Source organism: Dendrobates tinctorius, unplaced genomic scaffold, assembly GCF_039654945.1.
Source record: "Dendrobates tinctorius isolate UK_male_01 unplaced genomic scaffold, ASM3965494v1 ptg000070l, whole genome shotgun sequence".
Taxonomy (NCBI): Eukaryota; Metazoa; Chordata; class Amphibia; order Anura; family Dendrobatidae; genus Dendrobates; species Dendrobates tinctorius.
Genome location: NW_027361738.1, coordinates 36,279,279 through 36,301,752, shown reverse-complemented (window position 1 = coordinate 36,301,752; position 22,474 = coordinate 36,279,279). Strand labels below are relative to the sequence as shown.

General features: G+C 41.0%; 1 protein-coding gene across 3 annotated transcripts in view; it reads right to left on the bottom strand.

Moving 5' to 3' along the window:
• Positions 1–22,474, bottom strand: part of DPP6 (dipeptidyl peptidase like 6) — a 1,805,197-nt gene that overhangs the window by 554,515 nt on the left and 1,228,208 nt on the right. For all 3 annotated transcript variants that reach the window (XM_073581572.1, XM_073581570.1, XM_073581571.1), the window contains exon 3: positions 7,111–7,209. In XM_073581572.1, the coding sequence (XP_073437673.1) occupies positions 7,111–7,209 (99 nt within the window). The remainder of the gene's footprint in view (positions 1–7,110; positions 7,210–22,474) is intronic.

The window sequence follows — 22,474 nt, the reverse complement described above, 5'->3', positions numbered from 1 at the left end:
CTGCATACACAAGGCTCCTGATCATGTGACCCCTGGCTCCTCCCCTCCAGTGACCTCGTCACAGGTCCTGTGCCACAGAAGAGAACACAGCCTAGCAACATTATTGCAGGCTGTAAGGGGCTGCCGTGGGTCTATCTGGGAGGGCAAGGATGGGGGGGCATGGCGGCTCAGTGCAGTGCAGGAAGAATAGACTCCCAGGTGGGATGCGGTGGGGGGGTCAAAAACGGGACTGTCCCACGAGAATCGGGACGGTTGGGAGGGAGATATGGTCTGACCTGTCGGGCCCCTGACTTCCCCTGGGCCCGGTGGCAGTGGCGACTGCAACTGTGCATAATCTTACAACCAAGCGGTTGTGCCACGGCTCAGACAATATTCCAGAATGGAGAAGAAATTTGACCTGAGTGACTGACATTTTGTAGCATGGAAAGTGGTGTGAACACAGGAAATCATAAAGTGGGTGTATTAGTAGAGGCTTCTACCCCAGTAAAATTTCTGGCATTGAGGCTAATAAACCCCTCTACAACCAGTGTAGATATCCGTATTACAACTGGCACATGGCGGGTAGTAACCCAGGTAGAGACTTGTGTTTAGAGACCTAGAGCATTAAGGTAATTTTCTGGGCTTCAGAATCTTTGGAAACTAATATCGTAGAATTTTCAATGCACGATAGTCTCTATAGTGTGTAGAAAATGATGGAAAATGATGGACAAATATTACATTCTCTCATGCATCATGCCTAACCTCTCTGACTTTTTAACCATACTCCATCATATATTCAGCCCATAATAAAAACCCAACTATGGATTTCTACAATGCCACAATCACCTCATCACTTGGCTCGGTCTCCACTGTAGTGCATAGCTGAGCATGGCTAATCAATAGCCAAACCTGGCCCACCAACCTGATAAAAATGATAAGGCAAGCTTCTGGTGTTGCAGAGCTGCCGGAAGAAGACTATACCATAAATCTGAACCAAGTTAATTATTTAAAATTTTCTATCACTAATGCTACACAGGGCTTTTTACTACTTTGGCCTCTTATTTGTCACATAACCCAAAACAGCTATTTAATACTTTATAATCCAGACTCCTTCTCACATCCCTCATCTTAGTGTGAGGACTTTGCCCCCTATTTGAAGAGCAAGATTGACCACATAAGAAAATGTGTTAACCTGCAAACCTAACTACCCCTCTATGTAACTGTTCAGTGATATTCCCCCATGATATGCATCCCTATCATCAATTACAAAATGCTTCCCATCATACTTTACAAATTGGTCCTTGCCATGTAAGCTTGACCAAATCCTACATCAATCCTAACTTCACTACTGTATTTATTCCAGCATTTATCCATATTTTCTATCTATTGGTAAAGGACTTTATTCTGGGTGCTTTTTATTAACAATATTGCTATGGAGTTAGTAATGCATAGGCATCTTATAGACACTTCTCCATTACTAACCTGTGGGCTTGATGTCACCTGACAATAAAAAAATTACATCAACCCCACAAATAGTAACCCCACTTGCCACCGCCATATAATTGATGCACCTTTTCTGGGGCAGCTGCAGGGTGCTATTTTTAGGCTGAGGGGCAATATCCATGGCCTTTTACCAGTCTGAAAATACCAGTCCAAAGTTGTTTGCTTTAGTTTTGCTGGCTGTCAAAAAGGGGGGTGGCCGTTTTTTAAATTATTTATTTAAATAATTTAAAAATATAGCGTGGGGACCTATCCATTTTTGATAACCAACCATGATAAAGCTGACAGCTGAGGTTTGCAACCTGCAGCTGTCAGTTTTGCCATGCTGGTTATCAAGAATAGAACGGACCCCACACAACTTTTTTAATTTATTTATATAGTGCAGACCGATGAATACTCCCATTAGCAGTGCTTGCTCTCACTGTTATTAGTGGCAGATGGTAGTAGTACTCTCTCATCAGTCTACACCTCTGTGACCGGAGGTAAACTTTAACCCTGATCAGAGGCAGTGTTTGCCACGTTGTCATGCAGATGACAGCATGGCAAATAATGGATGTTTGGGCCTCCCATTCATCTGAATGGGGTCCAGGTTTGGTTTCAGGTATTGTTCTGTTACCCGAACCAAATTTTTTTTACATGTTCTTCCGAACACGCAGGACCCGAACATCCAGAGGTTCACCCATCACTAGCAGCAACTGGATATAGCTCTGAACACTTGTGCTCTTTTCTGTTTAAATGCCACAGTCAATCACTGATAGCAGTGTTTAAATTATATGATTGCTACAGCAGAGTGCTGATTGCTTATCATGGCAGTCAGAGGTTTATTGAAAGCTAAAATATCTGCCATCTTAAGGGCCTTTTACACATAGCGAGATCGCTAGCCATATCGCTAAAGCGTCACCGATTTTGTGACGCAACAGCAATATCTCTAGCGATCTCGCTACATGTGACACGTACCTCCGACCGGCCCCCCGCTGGATATCGCTGATCGCGCTCGAACGTCCTGGGCCATTTTCTCCTCATTGGCGTCCTGCTGGCGCTGACTAGCGACGCATGAATGCAGGCTGAAGTCATCATCATCGCTGCCATGTGAGAGGGAGGAGTGACCGCCGAGCATCGCTCTATCGTTGCTGCATCGCTGGTGAGATCTGCCTGTTTGGCAGCTCACTAGCAACCTTTTAGCGATGCACCAGCGATCCTGACCACATCGTATCATTGTCGGGATCGCTGCTGCATCGCTAAATGTAATTGGACCCTTAGTCATTCTATAAAGCTCAGCCTGTGGTGGCAGGGATCTGTGCTAGGAACAATTCTTTTTTATCTCTTTATTAATGACCATGAGATTAAGAGTAAAGTGTCAATCCTTCCTGATGACACCAAACTATGTAGGATATCAAAATCTGACCTTGACATTAAAATATTACAAAATGATCTGGATAAGACGTCTGAATGGGCAAACACTTGGCAAATGAGATTTAATGTAGATAAATGTAGAGTAATGCACCTGGGATGAAGCAATCCTATAGCTGCATATACATTAAATGGGAGTATACTCGGGACTAAAGAACAGGAGAAGAACTTCGGTATTCTGGTTACAAGTAAGCTGAGCAGCCGTACTCAAGGTCAAGCAGCAGCTGCAAAAGCAAACAAGATTTTAGGGTATGTAAAAAGAGAGATGAAATCCCATGATCCCAACGCATTGTTTCGACCCAATAAAAAACACTGGTGAGGCCACATCTAGAATATGGGATCCAGTTTTTGGCTCCACTTTTTAAAAATGATATTCAGAAGTTAGAATCAGTTCAAAAGCAGGGACTACATTATTGCAAGGGATGGAAGGCCTCTCATATGATGAATGGTTGGAAAAGTTGGGCTGGTTCAGATTAGAAAAAAGAAGCCTCAGAGGAGATGTCATTTATATGACTGGTACATGACTTATTCCTTCCAAGGACCATACTAAGGTTAAAAAAAGCCAATTCCAGCAGCTAAATAGGGAAGGGTTCTTTACAGTTAGAGCAGTCAGACTGTAGAATGCCAACCACAAGAAATAGTAATGGCAGACACTACAACAGCTTTTATATAAGGGCTGAATGATTTCCTCACTACATATAACATTGTGGATTATAGTTAATTTAGTGAAAAAAATGTATAATTGGTGGAGAAAGACTTAAGTCTTTTTTGAACCTATGTAATTATGTGAATGCTCCAAAGATTCTTTTTTCAATTTTCTGATGTTTCTAGAAGGAAAAAAGAAAAGGTTTTGCAAGTAGTCCTGTTTCCATGGTAACAGACTACATACACAATCTGTGCAGTCTGAACCTGTAGTCATATTAATATCCATCTGCTCTATAATTCCTGTAATTGCACTTAATTTTATTCCATATCTTCTTCTAAGGTTGCACCATTTTCTACACCCTTTAACACATACGAATTACTGTTTTACAAATGAATATAGAAGGAAGCATGGAGACAATTGGCAATTGTTCTACCTCTTCATAACTCCACACCTCAGACTTCTTAGAGGGAAACAGACAGGTCTCCCATGCCCTCTAACCCATCAGCATTTGAATTTTACTTTCTAAATACCCTGCCTAACAAGCTCTTTATAGTATTTCACACATAAACAGATGTTTAAAAAAGTATTTTTACAATCCACTTTTAATATGCAAATTTCCTTTCGACCAGTCGATGGGGCGTTTCCTTCCTTCTCCAGACTAGTTGTCCCACTTAGCATGCTATCATGTTCCTGTGGGTGTGAGGACATGATTTATGAAAGCCATAGTCATCACCTGCTCTCTGCAAATCTTTGCTCCTCTGAATTCGGGTTTACGCTTCTGGGCTTCCCGTCTTCCCATCTTCAGAGGCGTACTGCGCATGTCTAGAAGTGAAAATTATCTGTTCCAGTAGCTGATCTTTTGCTCCTCTATGGGCGTCTGCTGTCTTCTTTGCTTCTGGACATGTGAAGTGTGTCTCTGAAGCCTGGAAACGTACACTCAGCTTCAGAGGAGCAATGACATGTAGGTAAGAAAGTCGTCACCCACCATGGGTGAAATTTGCAGAGAGCAGGCGATGACAGCGGCTCTTCAAAATCGTGTTATCACACCCACTGACTAGTCATCCACAAGGCACGATCCTGGTCAGCTATTAAAAGTATGTTTTTCTCTGAAACAACACAGAGTTTGTGACAAACATACATGGCTGTGAGTGTACAGACAGTGGCTGATACATGCTGTCCACAGTATGGTCACCATGTATCATTTAACAGGTTCCTTTTAACATTAAAGTTCTTCCTTGCATTAGAGTTATATTAGGTATAGGGCATGAGAATTCTCCAGGCTTTATTTTTAGGCTGTGAATACCATTGACTCATTGTAAAAAAAAAATATGTACAGTGGGGAAAAAAAGTATTTAGTCAGTCAGCAATAGTGCAAGTTCCACCACTTAAAAAGATGAGAGGCGTCTGTAATTTACATCATAGGTAGACCTCAACTATGGGAGACAAACTGAGAAAAAAAATCCAGAAAATCACATTGTCTGTTTTTTTTTTTCATTTTATTTGCATATTATGGTGGAAAATAAGTATTTGGTCAGAAACAAAATTTCATCTCAATACTTTGTGATATATCCTTTGTTGGCAATGACAGAGGTCAAACGTTTTCTGTAAGTCTTCACAAGGTTGCCACACACTGTTGTTGGTATGTTGGCCCATTTCTCCATGCAGATCTCCTCTAGAGCAGTGATGTTTTTGGCTTTTCGCTTGGCAACACGGACTTTCAACTCCCTCCAAAGGTTTTCTATAGGGTTGAGATCTGGAGACTGGCTAGGCCACTCCAGGACCTTGAAATGCTTCTTACGAAGCCACTCCTTCATTGCCCTGGCGGTGTGCTTTGGATCATTGTCATGTTGAAAGACCCAGCCATGTTTCATCTTCAATGCCCTTGCTGATGGAAGGAGGTTTGCACTCAAAATCTCACGATACATGGCCCCATTCATTCTTTCATGTACCCGGATCAGTCGTCCTGGCCCCTTTGCAGAGAAACAGCTCCAAAGCATGATGTTTCCACCACCATGCTTTACAGTAGGTATGGTGTTTGATGGATGCAACTCAGTATTCTTTTTCCTCCAAACACGACAAGTTGTATTTCTACCAAACAGTTCCAGTTTGGTTTCATCAGACCATAGGACATTCTCCCAAAACTCCTCTGGATCATCCAAATGCTCTCTAGCAAACTTCAGACGGGCCCGGACATGTACAGGCTTAAGCAGTGGGACACGTCTGGCACTGCAGGATCTGAGTCCATGGTGGCGTAGTGTGTTACTTATGGTAGGCCTTGTTACATTGGTCCCAGCTCTCTGCAGTTCATTCACTAGGTCCCCCCGCGTGGTTCTGGGATTTTTGCTCACCGTTCTTGTGATCATTCTGACCCCACGGGGTGGGATTTTGCGTGGAGCACCAGATCGAGAGAGATTATCAGTGGTCTTGTATGTCTTCCATTTTCTAATTATTGCTCCCACAGTTGATTTCTTCACTCCAAGCTGGTTGGCTATTGCAGATTCAGTCTTCCCAGCCTGGTGCAGGGCTACAATTTTGTTTCTGGTGTCCTTTGACAGCTCTTTGGTCTTCACCATAGTGGAGTTTGGAGTCAGACTGTTTGAGGGTGTGCACAGGTGTCTTTTTATACTGATAACAAGTTTAAACAGGTGCCATTACTACAGGTAATGAGTGGAGGAAAGAGGAGACTCTTAAAGAAGAAGTTACAGGTCTGTGAGAGCCAGAAATCTTGATTGCTTGTTTCTGACCAAATACTTATTTTCCACCATAATATGCAAATAAAATGAAAAAAACAGACAATGTGATTTTCTGGATTTTTTTTTCTCAGTTTGTCTCCCATAGTTGAGGTCTACCTATGATGTAAATTACAGACGCCTCTCATCTTTTTAAGTGGTGGAACTTGCACTATTGCTGACTGACTAAATACTTTTTTTCCCCACTGTATATCTCATCCTAAAATTTGTTTTACATCATTCTTCTGTATAGGAAAGAGCAGAAGACTACACTTTCCTGTAGAGCAAAAAAAAAGTATTCCAAAAGTTTTGATCTAAAATATGCCAAAAGGACACTGATTTTATGTGGAGTCGGGAAGGAATTTTTTTCTCCAATGTGAAGCTTACTGTTTGCCACATGGGTTTTTTTTTGCCTTCCTCTGGATCAACGTTAGGGCAAGTTAGGACAGGATATGGGTTGAACTAGATGGACTTAAAGTCTCCCTTCAACCTTAATAACTATGTATTACTATGATTCCGAACACTATTTTGGCCATTCCTGGGTAAATGCTTCATTTCATAGCTAGATGCATTTACTGATTTTTTTATTTTTATTTTTAGTACTTTACTTTTCTCTCTTTCTTCCATCACTAGCGAAGATAAACAGGTTAACATGAAAAGACAACGGAAAAAAAATGAAACTTGGAGTGTATTAAATAGTAGGCACTGCATCATCCAGAAAAGTCCATCAATCTTAATGCATGGGGTTATTAGCCAAGGATATAATAAAGCTGCTTTCATTATCTACTTGGAAAAACTAATAGAAAGATTGATAGACAAAGTTCCGCAGCGTGGCATTACACTTACCATTTATCCATTTAGCCTCCGTATCGTGGATTGCAAACTCTCCACTGACCAAATCTTGTAGCGATACCTTTGCTTTGAGTGACAGGCTATTATCTTCCACTGGAAAAAAAAGAAGCCAAATACACACAGGTTATTTTTCATCCTCCGTCTCGGCCAACGAATTACAATTAGTTATACAAAAAGCATACGCACAGAAAAGCTTGTCATCTTATTTTCAGAGCAATAATGAAGTTTTGATGGAACAGGGAGAAACATACTCTTCTGAAGAGGTTTCCATTCCCTCTACTGCTAATGCTGCCTTCTCTTTATCTGCCTCCGGAGAAGAGTAAACCAAGGCATGAGCTACTGCTGTTAATGGATAGCTGGCAGCCAATAAGGATATAATACTTGGTTAATTCATTCTTAACAAAGCATTCTCAGAGACCCTCACAACCTTCTATTTTTTTCTGGAAATTGCAAAAGACGTTTTAGCTTCCTTTATGATACCTTAAAGGGGATTTATGTAATTAGACATGAATGGAAACCGATGGAAAGGGATGTATGCCATCAAGTTAATTCTTGTAGGGAAATACATCTTCACCTACATTTTCTCTCCTGTCCCTGATAGTTTACTATAGTGTATTGTTCTATACACAAAAAACTTGAAATTACATCAAAGGCCACTTTGTAACTATGCTCTTCGGTGATCACCGAGCTGGGATTTCTATCTAAATCTCCCCAAAAAATATCCAATTTTTGGCTCCCTCAAAAAAAATGGAATATAAAGTGACTGTCTTTTTATAGTGAATTGCCCAATTGGGGTTTCATTGGGAGCACCGGACTAATTCCATTTTTCAGTGACTCAGATGGAAACCCTGACACAGTGGTCAGCATAGCGCACAGTAAGGCCCTCTTCACATGCATTTGTCTCCGGTGCATGTGGCATTCGTTTTTACACTTACTGGAGATGTATATCCACACATACTCATTATAGCCTTTGGGGCTGCGCACATGTCCATGTGACTTACATGTAGACGTCTTTTTTTTTCAGCAGCATGGATGACCAAGGCCAATACAAGTCCCTGAGCCTGTATAGATACGAACAGGACACGGATAGATAGATAGAGGGAGAATAGATGAGATTTTTTTTCCTGTGTTAGTAATGGGGGTCTCTGATAGACAGCTCTCCATTACTAACACCAGGGCTTGATGCTATTTGTGTTTTTGGACAATTTACAGTTGACATCAACCCTAACTACCGTTACCCCGATTGCCAACACACCAGGGTATCAGGATGCGCCATGGCAAAGTGCCAGAATTGGAGCATCTCATGTAACGTGCCACTTCTGGGGTAACTGTGGGCTTGTATTTTAAGAAGGGTCTTAAGAGCCCAGTAACAATGGACCTTCCCAGCTTGATAATATCAGCCCACAGCTGTCTGCTTTTCCTTTGCTGGTTACTAAAAATGGGGGACCCACATCGTTTTTCATTTATTTATTAATTAGGTTAAAAGATGTACAGCTTGTCACGGTCACGTGTGTCTGGATGCAGCGGTTACCGCAAGGCAACCCAAATGACACACGTGACCCTGGATACAGCGCCTCCAGTGGGGCGAATTTACATAATAAAACGTGCAGATGGATACGCTGCCTCCACCTGGCGAATTTAGGAATTACACGTTATACATACATTCTGGAAACCCCGCCTCCAGTAAGGCGAATTTAAATAATAAGGGGGACCTGGGTAACATTAACAATGGTGGGCCCTGCAATAGGGAATAGGGAAGTGGAGACCTCCTGAACTCCCCTGAGCCAGTGTCCCTGCACTCCTAACGTTCCCTATGTCGGTTCCGCACCGGGTGCCGCACGCGTACCTTAAAACCCTTGCTCACCCTGACCCTAAACCCTCACTAGGGAATTGGTTGGTGCGGAAACTAATCCCTCCATTGCACTAAACACACATGAGGAAAGACGACAATACAGGGGAAACACCACTTAGCTTTGCTCTGTTGCATACGCTTCTAGCAACAGAGCCCACCACCTGCGTGCATCTTCTCCTCCACCCGGATCCATCACCATCCCGGATCCTTCACCGTAGTGCAGCCTTGGAGCAGAGTCCACCACCAATTGCAGCAGTCCAGTAACAGAGTCCCAAGGATGAGTCAGCCTCTGCCAAGAATCTAAGCATGCTTGAGTCCAGCTCTCGGCAACCAAGTCGAGCATGCCGAGTGCAACTCTCTCCATAGTTGCCACTCCACCAAGCCATGCACGCACTTCCCGCCGACACCATAAACTGCGACTCCTCCACGCCATGCCAGCAATTCCTGCAGACACCATTAGCTGCCACTCATCCCCACTGGCTGACTGCGCAGGACTCATGTTCAGCTCCATGTTCACCCAGGCTTCCTTGTCAAATGAACACAATCAATGAATGAATATCACCAGCAGTGATTGCACACCCTGAGACTCATTTATAAAGCCCCACACCTGATTCATAATTACGTACATATTAAACCCAAACTATCGTGCGATACCACTAACCACCACCGGGGCAACTCAGAATGAATGACACCACATGTGATAATTCCAATGGCCACCGGGGGCAATCACGTCACCTTGCCAAAGGAAAAAACGTTCACTTTATCCATTTAATCTGACAGATCCACGCCTGGATCATGACACAGCTACTACACATGCAAGGCTCAAACTATCTCATGGATATCTATCTATCTATCTATCTATCTATCCATCTATATCTTTGCACATCTTTAACACAAAGAAATCTGTATTTCTATTCTGTATTCTATTCCGGTACATGTCACATGGGTGGTACACACGGAAAACCACAATGATAGTAAAAACAGACCCGTCTCAGTCCTACATTTTTTTTAAGAGGCCGAGTGAAGGGGACCGGAGGATGTGAGACAGGTCTAAAGGAGTTGTCTCATGAAGATAGAATATTTTAACATTTGTCTGGATTGCCATCCTCTGAGAAGGGTTTGCAGTTATTTATGATGCCATGAGAAGCCATTTCTGCTAAATTAGCAGCCAATTCAATAAATTACCATCTGTGCAAAAGGATTGGCTCTCTGTTCTGATTCACAATGTGGGACCTGGAGTGACAAGACCATTTTCTGAGACCAGAGACATTTTATTCTTTAGTCAGTAGATCTGTGTGAGGGCTTTTTACTTACCGTTTTAGTGGTACCATTGTAGGGTACAAATACTGATATATTAATTTTTCATTGTATTTTTTAGGGGAAGCGTAAAGATTGAAAAAAACTATTCTGACATTTTGTTTACATTTTTGCTTTAGAGTTAACCTTATTAGAAAATTATTTTTTCTTTTTTTAGTCTAATTTAGTCTACTTTAGTTTACTTTTTTTATATAGGATAAATACTTTCTTCTATCTTTAATTGGTTGACTTATGGTACTTGCTTGATCACCTATGCAATACGATGAATTATTGTACTATTGAATTGTATTGTAAAATTGACATTCTCCTATGGCTTCAAATGAATTCTACCATGGCGACATATCAGCCTTAAATAGACCTCCAGCTGTAATGATAACACATTGGCACCCTGCAATTGGGTCTTGTAGGGGAATCAGAGTGGAGATAATCCATGCTCAAGTCTTTTAGATATCACTGTCATGTGTAACAGTGGCATTTACACAATTAAACAGTTTTTTATTGGGCTTATCTCTGATTGCATCAGTTCCACTCAGATACCAGCTGTGAAACACAGCTGTCACCTGCACTGTTAGTAAACTGAAATACTCTCCATGTAGTGATGGGCCTTTCTTCTATACAGTAAATGTACAGCAGCGTTTGCCAAGAGGTTAAGGAAATCCCTTCAAAAATTGTCTCAAACTGGAGCCTCCATTTTCACAACCCAAAATGCAATATCAGTTTTATCCAATGTATTCTGGGAATTTACTAGGTATCGGTAACCGATAAGTAGTCAACCAGCCCCCATCTTACATGTTAATGGTGATGTACTAACAAAATAAGTTCTCCCCTGTGTCAAACCAAACTAGAAGTGGATTTACCAGGACCTGGAAACCATGCTAATATCTAGAGATTGAGGTGCCTCTCTTAATTCAAGTATTCTATTACATTGTATATATTTCTGTTTCAAACACATTTTAATATATTTTTTTCCCAATAGAAAATCCTTTTCAAAATGATTGAATCCGATATTCAAACACTTTATTCAAAGGAAAGCGGCAACTGAGAGCCGTACATTTCTGGCTAACATATTAGCATTCTTTCTTGATTATTTTCATAATTGACTTACTCATGCTTGGGATAGATCAGATTGCTGAGGAAGCTAAAGACAATATAAATTTGTATGATTCTCTGCAAAACATTCTTTACTGTCATCCCTGAAGGAACGTGGAAAAATGGGATACAAAGATAGGTCCTAGTGGTGACATGAACTGATTAATCAAGGGGGCACCAAAGAACATGAGCGCAATCAAAACATAAGCATATAGTATATTAATGTAAGTGTTTTGGGCGCTAATAAGCAGAGCATAACTAATACCTTAAGCAGGGATTTATAACCCCAGAAACAGACTGGCGCTGGTTACTGCCTGATGTGTTTGTGAAACATAGCAGGGTGAGACTGTTTTCTCTAAAAACAACAACAAAATTTAATGTAGTATATTAAATAAAATTGCCGCTTAAAATTCAGAATTCAGTAACTGATGAGTAATCTTGACATTTAACCAATTAGATGCTATTGTCAATAGTGACCTCAGCATGTGGGTGGTTCTGTGGGTTAATACACACCTCCCTTCCCCATGGGCTCATGCGTTACCATTGCCGGCCTCCAGCTCTGCTGCGGGTATGAGCCAATTAAGCCATGCCTATTTAAACTGAAATAAATCATTCTTTTGAGTGCAACATATTAATTCTAAGGAATTAACAATCCAAACAAGTGACTGCAGGTTTCCAAGTTTAAAACTTGCAAAGTTAATTATTTTTACAAAAAATAGACATAATTAGCATTGGAAGCATTTATGAGCTATAACCCCTTAGGACAAATTTTTTTTCAATCTGACCAGTGTCACTTTATGCGGTAATAAAATAATAACTCTGGAACGCGTCAACATATTCCAGTGATTCTGAGATTGTTTTTTCATGGCACAGTATAATTTATGATAATGGTAAATTTAGGTCGATATGTTGTGTTTATTTACAAAAAAAATCAGAAATTTGACAAAGTAAAAAAAAATTGCAATTCTCAAACTTTGAATGATTATCCCTTTAATCCCGATAGTCATACCACAGAAAAACATTACTAAATAACATTTCCCTTATGTCTGCTTTACATCGGCACTATTTGTAAAATGTTATTTTATTTTGTTAGCCTTTTAGGAGGTTTCAAAACAAAATAGTAATTGTTCATTTTTTCAGGGAAATTTACAAAATTTATCCTATATTTTGGAAAGCCCCCAAAAGTGATACCATTTTAAAAACAGCACCCCCGACATATTGAAAATTGCTTTCAGGTGGTTTATTAACCCTTCAGGTGATTTTCAGGAATTCATGCAAAGTGGCATGACAGGAATGAAAAAGTGTATTTTTACCACCTAAATGTCGCTAACTTTTGAACAGGCCACTGTAGCCGGGAGACGCTAATGCCGCTATTTGCCCAAGAACTGCCATGGTAAGCATCAGGACCACACAATCATGATCTCAGGGTGCCAATAAGGTTAAAGAGGGAGCAACCATACTCTGTTAACCATTTATATGATGTAGTCACTATTGACAGCAGCATCCAAGGGGTTTAGCAGATATGGACGGTGCCAACACTGATCGTGGCTGATGCAGCAAGTTGTCAGCTATAGTGTACAGCCGACAGCTGCTGGATTGTCACCTGTATGGGGATTCTATTCTCTTATATCTCAGGTCTGTAAAAAGACGTATTACTGGTCACTAAGGTGATAACAAAACTAATAAAAATATAAGATAGAAAAAAATATATCTGTGCGAAATGTTAGTTTGAAAAAACATTCAGATTTTTTGCTTTTAAAGGGGCTGTTTGCTACGAGGACAACCCCTTTTCAATTTGAATGTTTTCCTCCTTTAAAATAAAAACACTTATACTTACCTTCCGTGCCAGCACTGTTCCATTAGTGCTAGCACTCGAGATCCTGGGGCTCACATGCTGTTTTTATTACACATGAGCCTTGCACCAGGGCATCTGGAAAGAGCCAGGCAAAGCGCTAGAATTGGCGCATCTATTGGATGCTCCTTTTTTGGGTGGATGCGAGCTGCTATATTAAGGCCACTTCCCAGTCTGTAAATATGAGTCCCCAGCTGTCTGCTTTTGCTTGGCTGGTTATCAAAAGTAGGGGAGATCCATTTTTTAAATTATTTATTTAAATAATTTAAAAAAATGTCAGGGAGACCACAATGTACTCTATTTGTGATAACCAGACAATATAACGCTTACAGCTAGGTGTTATGATTGAGTCACCGTAGGAGGCAAAAACAGAAATGCTAGCTAAGTCCAGAAAACCAGAGAAGTTGGCAACTATCAGATTGCAGACCCCTGAACCTTTCAACACAACTAGCGGTAGCCGTGGGGGGTTCCTACGATGCCCTAGACCCCTCGATCACAGCCGGAGAGATACATAGGCCTAAAGAAGGAAAGGGGAAATCTAACTGCCCCAGAGCAGACCCCAAAGCAATAGGCAGCCCCCCACATATAATGAAGGTGAAGCAAGATGAAAACACTTACACAGACAGAAAGACAGACTGAGCAAAGACGGGGCCAAAAACTACCTAGATAGGAACGGATAGGAAGGCTGCTGTCTGCAATCTGCCAAAACCCTATCAGAGACAAAAGCCAACAAGCTGATATAAAAATGGCCCTGAAGCAACTAAGCTTCAAAAACTAAATCAGCACTCAGGTACTTTCAGAAGACAGAGCTAACGGAATACTGCACACTCCTGCAGGGAGTGGCAGAATCCAAAAAGCAAGAAAAACAAAAACAAATCTTAAATGCAAAAAGGCAAGGCAGAGAACTTAGCTTTAGGAGAGCAGGCATCAGACTGGTGTCCAAGAGTCCACAGAGAAATCACCCGCAGGGCAGAAAGGGCGTAGGCTGCCTTATATCCAGTCAGTGACTCCACTCAGCCAATCGTCTTCATTAGTCCCAGGTGCCTGATAATCAGGCTCACTACCTTCCTTCACTAGAATAGGGAGTTCACCAGGCCTCAGTGACGGAGGGGAAAATGAACTCACAACAGCTAGGATTGCAACCTGCAGCTCTGGGTTTTGCCTGGGTTCGTTATAAAAACTAGACGAGATCGCACCCCTTTTTTTACACGATGTGCGCTTGCCAATAACAGCTATGCCAATACTTGACATGGCTGTGATTGAGCCGGAAGTGCCCACACAGTAAACCTTGTCCAAGCCTTTCAACACACTTTGTTTGGGCTGCCGAACCCGAACAGTAACATGGACTTCCTAGAGAAATCCCTGTTCGAGTTCAATGCACGGACACTAGGTGTTTGGTACGGACCCCAAACTTTACCATTCGTGTTTGCCCATCCCTATTCAAGATCTTTACATTCCTCTGATGATACACAGACAAAGCTGCCTTTGCTTACAGCACTGGTGAGAGCACAGTTTGGGTCAGTAGTGCAACTATGTCACTGGCCTGAGCTGTCAATCAAACAAGGAGTAACTCCCCTACACCCAGGATAAGCAGGAAGCTGGTAGGCAGGAGAGCAGTGAACTCATGAACATCAAGATGATACATAACTGTAAAGAGATGTGCTTTATATGCAAAGGAAACTTATCTGAACCCCCCATCATAGACTGAAAAAGTTTTTATACAGTTATATTTTACCAAAGAATATATACCATTAAATGAAATGCTATATTTTTTCATAGATATTTTAATTTGAATTTAATTGGTATGTAAAACCACATACATAAACGATCTGATCCGAGATCAGTAGGTAGTTTTATGACAAGTTGTATTTTTATAGGAGCTTGTGCATGTGAATAAGGCAGTAAGGATGGTAATATAATAAGAGGGATAGAACATGTAAAGCTAAGTGTCTCTAGAATATCTAATAACAGATGATAAAAAGGAGCCCGCCTAATATGATCTGCAATATTGCATTATGTCAGAGAATTTGACATCTTCATTAGACACAGAGGCACAATTCAGCAGCTATGCTTAACTCAAATAAATGCAGGTCTGTACTTATGTCGTCCCCCATGGGCAGAGTCACTGGAATGTTTCAATGGCCCTTTTGACAAATTCTCCAGTAGCCACTGAGGGCATAGCTATCTAGAATAAAACAATTCGTCACGTTCCCCATGGACCAGCAAGCTATTACAGAGACAAACATTTTGCCAAAGACTGTAGCAGTTTTCTCATGTCCTACTTTACCGGAATTGCACTCACCACGCGCTCCTCTACACAGTGACAGAGCTGTGTTTGGGAAGAGGAAATTGAACCATTTTATCAATGTGTTAGTTATTTTTGTGATGCTTCCTATAAAAATACTTCGCTTCACAATAAGTCATTAGATTAAATACTTGGTGTTAAAATTGGGACAGTGCTACCCATAAAAAGCTTTAAGGAAATTAATCATCTACCTTTCTTTGTTAAAAGAACATCGATTTAAAGGTTTCTTCTCTTTTACAGATTTTTAAAAAAGTGATGATGACATATCTGGTTGATTTATGACCACAACAAAAGTTTTATCTTAGCTCAGAGGTTTCCAACTTTTTCTAGGTTTCTCGACCATTATCAAAAACCAAAGAGGGCATTGAGCCACATTGAATATTAAGAGGGAAAACGTTTATGTGTTAAGATCTAATTTTGCATCTTGGTACCAAGTTCTAAGATTATATTCCCACAATGATTTCTTGATGTTGCAGATTTTCTGCACCATTTCTGCATATATTAGGTAAATTAGGTTACTTTTCATTTTTTACTGCATTTATTTCCATGCTTTTTTATCGTATTTTAGATGCTGCATTTTTTGCTTCTAGTTTATATGTAATGTTTTAATCAAAGCGGCTTTGACTTTGATCCTGCCTGGTATTTGACTTTACAAATCTTTACTGATACAGTCATATGTGGATTACATGCTTTTTTTGTGTTTCCACTACGGACATGCACTTAAAGTCACATACTGTATGTGTATTTTTTTCCTGTGGATTTTTCACATCTGATATATCTATGGGAAAAATCTGCACATAAAACTTAGCAGACCAGCCAAAGAAATTGACATGTTGCAGTTTTGAAACACGCACTGCAAATCAGTCTACAGAGAGCAAATTGAAGCTCCGTAACCTTGAGGTTTCTATAAATTTCATTCACATTGTTTGAACTGTAAGACCATACACAGTGTCAAAACCTCACAAAAACCTCATCATGGGCACACAGCCTAGTAATGCTATTCTAAAATCATTATTGGTATAATTAATGCTTAATAGTCTGTAGCCGGGTCTCACCAGTGTGGAATAGATAAGAAGCCACTGGACAACCTGATAGTCAAAAGTAGCTCTCAAACTACTGAGGGACCACCTTACTGTTGTCAGCACATCAGCCTGCCTAACACTGTCCTAATACAGTTTTCTTTTTCTGGAAATGTCAACCTCGTGTTATTTTAGTAACCGAGAAATTGATTGTACACTACTAAGAAACTTAAAGGGAACCTGTCAATACGTTTTTCTTTTCATATCCAAAATGACCACTACCTATAACTTCACCAATTTTGGTGACATTAAAGTATACCAATATCTTAATCTTCTGAGTATAGGACTCTGCCATACCGGCTTTTTACTCATCAGCGCCTTTGAGTGGAGGTCATTGCCAAACTTTTGTTAATTATTCTCCACTCCTCATGACTCCATTTCTTCTCAGATTAGTAAAAAATCTACCCAGCACCCCTTTTTTCTGCTTGGTGGTCAAGTGGGATTCCATTCCAAATGTAATGCAAATTATAGAATTGGCATTCAAAAATAAATATAAGAATCTTTATGTTTATTTGATTTTGCACAGGCAATCCACTGTATTTATCATGAGGCTTCGGCCAATTGGTAGGCCTTCATCAGAAAAGATTGCAATACACTGTCATTTATGTAAAAGGCAATGCTTCAGGAGTAAATACCCACAGCACTGAAGTGCTTACTCCTGATGCGCTGCCAGCACTTACATTGCCTTATACATCATTGACACCCTGTATTGCAATCTGTTCCGATGAAGACCTACCAATGGGCCGAAACCTCATGACAAATACAGGGGATTGCCTGTACGAAATGAAATAAACAAAGAATCTTTTTTAATCTATTTTGAAGTGCCAAGTCTATAACTTGCATTGCATTTCTTCTTACATCCTTCTTGAGACACTTTGGCAAGTCTCTGTACTTTCCGATTTCTTACTTTGGTCACTGGCAGATCATTTAATAAAGAGGTTTTCTCCACCACTCTTTTGATCTGATCAAATTCATCTACATAGCATAGTCTCAGAGGCAATGTTTCTTCCATGACATAGTCTCACAAATATGTCGGTCTCACACCATCAATTCCCATACTCTTCAAGAGAAGGAAGACTAACTAACCTGCCAGTAATGCCCTCTGCAACTGACCCTGATGCACAGAACTCTCACCCAGTAAACATTTGTAAAACCTAGCTCAACTAGGGTGTGTAACCCCTGATTGCTCCAACAGCTTCATAACCACACTCGCCTATTCCTTCAGACACAAAACACACCAAGTGCAATCAACATTATTTTGCTAAGTGAAGCATACATAAGGACTAACCCCTGCCAATAATGTTGACAATGAACATTAAAAGAGCAATAACAAGAATAGGAGAGGTTTAGGAGCTACAAACAGGTCAACTTAAATGAGCCAGTCTATGGCAACAGGATAATTGCCTTGGTTCATTTTCATAGAATCATAGAATCATAGAATCGTAGAGTTGGAAGGGACCTCCTGGGCCATCTGGTCCAACCCCCTGCTCAAAGCAGGATTTGCTAAATCATCCCAGTCAGATGTCTGTCCAGCCTCTGTTTGAAGACTTCCATTGAAGGAGAACTCACCACTTCTCGTGGCAGCCTGTTCCACTCATTGATCACTCTAACTGTCAAAAAGTTTTTCTAATATCTAATCTGTGTCTCCTCCCATTCAGTTTCATCCCATTGCTTCTAGTCTTTCCTCGTGCAAATGAGAATAAAGTTGATCCTTCTACAATGTGACAGCCCTTTAGATATTTGTAGACAGCTATTAAGTCTCCTCTCAGTCTTCTCTTTTGCAAACTAAACATTCCCAAATCCTGCAACCTTTCCTCATAAGACAGGGTTTGCAGACCGGTCACCATTCTGGTCGCTCTTTTCTGAACTTGCTCCAGTTTGTTGATGTCTTTTTTAAAATGTGGTGCCCAAAACTGGACACAATATTCCAGATGAGGTCTGACCAAAGAGGAGTAAAGGGAAATAATGACTTCACGTGATCTAGACTGTATGCTTCTGTTAATACATCCTAGAATTGCATTTGCCTTTTTTGCTGCTGCATCACACTGTTGACTCATATTCAGTCTGTGATCTATTAGTATACCCAAGTCTTTTTCACATGTGCTGTCACAGCCCTATTCCTCCCATTCTGTATATGCTTTTTTCATTTTTATTGCCCAGATGTAGTACTTTGCATTTCTCCCTGTTAAAAACCATTCTGCTAGTTGCTGTCCACTTCTCCAGTTTATTTATATCTTTTTGAATCCTCTCTCTCTTCTCTAGTATTAGCTATCCCTCCTAGCTTTGTGTCATCAGCAAATTTAATCAGCTTACCCTCAATTCCTTCATCTAAATCGTTGACAAAGATGTTGAACAATACAGGGCCCAGGACAGAGCCCTGTGGTACCCCACTTGAGACATTCTTCCAACTGGATGTACAGCCATTTACGACCACTCTTTGGGTCCGATCACTAAGCCAGTTATGAATCCACCTAACAGTTGCCTTGTCCATTCCATACTTAGTCATTTTTTCCATAAGGATTGTATGAGAGACTTTGTCAAATGCTTTGCTGAAGTCAAGATATACTATATCTACAGAATTTCCTTGATCCACCCAATCAGTGATTCCATCATAGAAGGAAATTAAGTTAGTCTGACATGACTTATTAGTTACAAACCTATGCTGACTCTGTTTAATCACTTCATTCTTATCCAGGTACTGACATACATGTTGTTTAATAATTTGTTCAAAGATCTTTCCTGGTATAGAAGTCAGACTCACTGGCCTATAGTTGCCTGGGTCCACCTTCTTCCCCTTTTTGAAGATAGGAACAACATTTGCTCTTCTCCAGTCTTCTGGCACTTCTCCTGTTCTCCAAGAATTTTCAAAGATTATGGAGAGGGGTTGAAAAATTTCTTCTGCTATCGCCTTCAGTACTCTGGGGTGTAATTCATCTGGACCTGGAGACTTGAATTCATTTAGGTTAGCTAAGTGTTTCCTCACTATCTTTCTGTTTATAGATATCCTGGATTCTTCTATTCCCTTAATAGGACAGTGAAGAACAGTTGATGTTACATTTCCTTTCTGAGAGAAAACAGATGCAAAATAGGAATTTAAAAGTTCAGCCTTCTCAACATCCTGTCTTACCATTTCATCATTTTCATCCTGTAAAAATCCTATAGCATCTTTGACTTTTCTTTTACTTTTGACATATCCCAAAATCCTTTATTATTGCTTTTGACATCTCTTGCAAGCCTCAATTCATTTTCAGCTTTAGATAATCTGATTTGTGCCCTGCAGGTTCTGCAGACAGCATTATATTCTTCTTTAGATATGCCTCCCTCTTTCCATTTTATAAACATTTTTTTATTCCTTTTTAGCATGTGCTTAAGTTCTGAGTTCATCCATCCTGGTTTCCTTAAATGCATCCTATTCTTCCCTCTTTTCGGAATTGTTAACAACTGTGCTTTGAGAATTTCATTTTTCAAGATTTCCCATCCTTCCTGGACATTTTTGTCTTTAAGGATATCCAGCCATTGGATCCCTCCAATTCTCTTTCTGAATCCCTTAAAATCTGCCTTTCTGAAATCTAACCTTGACGTCTGAGTCTTCACAGGTCTTCCTCCTCTAGTTATCCAAAATTCTAAAATAGCATGGTCGCTACCTCCTAGGGTCCCAGCCACTTTTACCTCCTCAACCATTTCCTCCCTGTTTATAAGGATTAGATCCAAGGTAGTAGCTCCCCTTGTTTTCTCCCCTACCTTTTGGAAGATAAAGTTGTCAGCAAGAGAGGATAAGAATTTCCTTGACCTGTTAGTTTTGCCTGAGAGAGATTCCCAACAAATGTCTGGATAGTTGAAATCTCCCATGACAACTATGTCATATTTTTTGGAGAACTTGGCCATTTGATGCATAAAGAGTTCATCCATATCTTCAGCTTGCACAGGCGGCCTGTAGTAAATGCCTACAATGGTGTCCTTTCCATTGTTCTGTCCTTGTATTCTTACCCAAACAGTTTCCACAGAACTCCCAGTTTCTGAAGCTTCAATCTCTGTGCAGATATACGCGTTTCTAACATACAATGCGACACCTCCTCCTCGTTTATCAAGTCTGTTTCTTGCAAATAAGTTGTATCCTTCTAGTCTTGTATTCCAATCATGTGTATTGTCCCACCAAGTTTCAGTGATTCCAATGACATCATATTTCTTTTCCTGCGTTAGTAGTTCCAATTCTCCTTGTTTGTTGCCCATGCTTTGTGCATTAGTATAGAAACATTTTAGTTTGTGATTGGTTTCTCTTTCTCCAATATTTTTATTAATTAGATTCTTTTGTCTTTGTTCTTCCTTTCCACTTCTAATAGCAGAGTTCTCAATAGCATTTGTCAGGTGTATGGCTTTTCCTGGTCTTTTGCTTCCCTTCCCATGTTGTTCTAGTTTAAAGCTAGTTTAACCCTCTTAGAGTCTTGCGCATAGGGGCCCTTGAATTTTCTCTCAAGTGGCTCCACCTCCTTGACTCTAAATTATAATTAACATAATGCACATGTTGTGAAATAATTTTTTTTTATCAAATCAGCTCCTACAATTATTGATGAGACACCTTTAGAAATTAAACAGGTACAGTAACAAGTAGTGGAGTAAATATAGGCAATCAGCACTGAGCAGCATTTTTAATTTTGCCCTCAGCAGAAGTCAGTACTGTGCTGACAAAACCACACCCAACAGCTTATCTGTGTTTCACTAAAGATGAATCCAGTGGATAGGGGATCACTTCCTGATCTCTGAGACTAACATCGCTAACACCACTGGGACCCCCACCAATCTTGAGAACTGGGCTCATGTGAACAGAACGATGGTCGTTGATTCCAAATGGGACTAATGGAAATAGACAAGCAATGCGTTTGGCTGCTTTCTGGCACTCCCATACTTTGCTCATGTGAGGTTCTTGATAGACCAGTTTTCGGGATTGGTGGTTGTAGCAGAGTGTTAGGGTACTGTTACACATAACGATGTCACAGCGATCCCACCAACGATCCGATGTGGATGGGATCGCTGGGACATTGTTAGCTGATTGCTGGTGAGCTGTCACATAGACAGCCCCTCCAGCTATCAGGACCAGCGAGCACGCTGGTTACCAATGTAAACATCAGGTTTCTATGGGCCGCTGGGCCCTTAGAAACCCGATGTTTACCTTAGATACCAGCGTGCAGGCAGGGCGGGAGGTGGAGGCAGAGCTGTGCAGACAGACCGGCGTAGCTCTGCTATCTGCTACTCCGGTCTGACAGACTGGAGAAGCAGATAGCAGAGCTACTCCGGTCTGTTCGCCGCTCTGCCTCCACCTCCCACCCTGCCTGCAGTGCACGCTGGTATCTAGGGTAATCATCGGGTTTCTAAGGGCCAGTGGGAGACCAGCAATGAAAAAATGGGCCAGGACGATCCAGCACGATCAGCGATACCCCGCGGGGGGACGATTGCTGCTGGATGTCACACACAGCGATCTCGCTGGAGAGATCGCTGATGTGTCACAAAATCAGCAATCTCACCAGCGAGATCGCTGTGTGTAATGGGCCCTTTACCCCCAGCCTGTTTTCATTGACCATACAGTAATCAGGCCTATATTAGCATCCCTTGTCATTCATCTGGTGGGGGTATGTGTGTCTTTGTTCATCTCTGCAGAAAACCTACAGACAGGCTAAGACTGGGCTTCTGGAAGCTTCTTCATCCTTTGAGCCATGTTTAAGGGATTGGGGTGTGAGTATCTCTGCCCAACAAGGGGGGGCTGATCCCAAGAGAGGTGGACAATAAAGGGGGCTTTACATATAGCGATATCGCTAGGAATATTGCTAAAGCGTCATCGATTTTGTGATGCAGCAGCGATATTGCTAGTG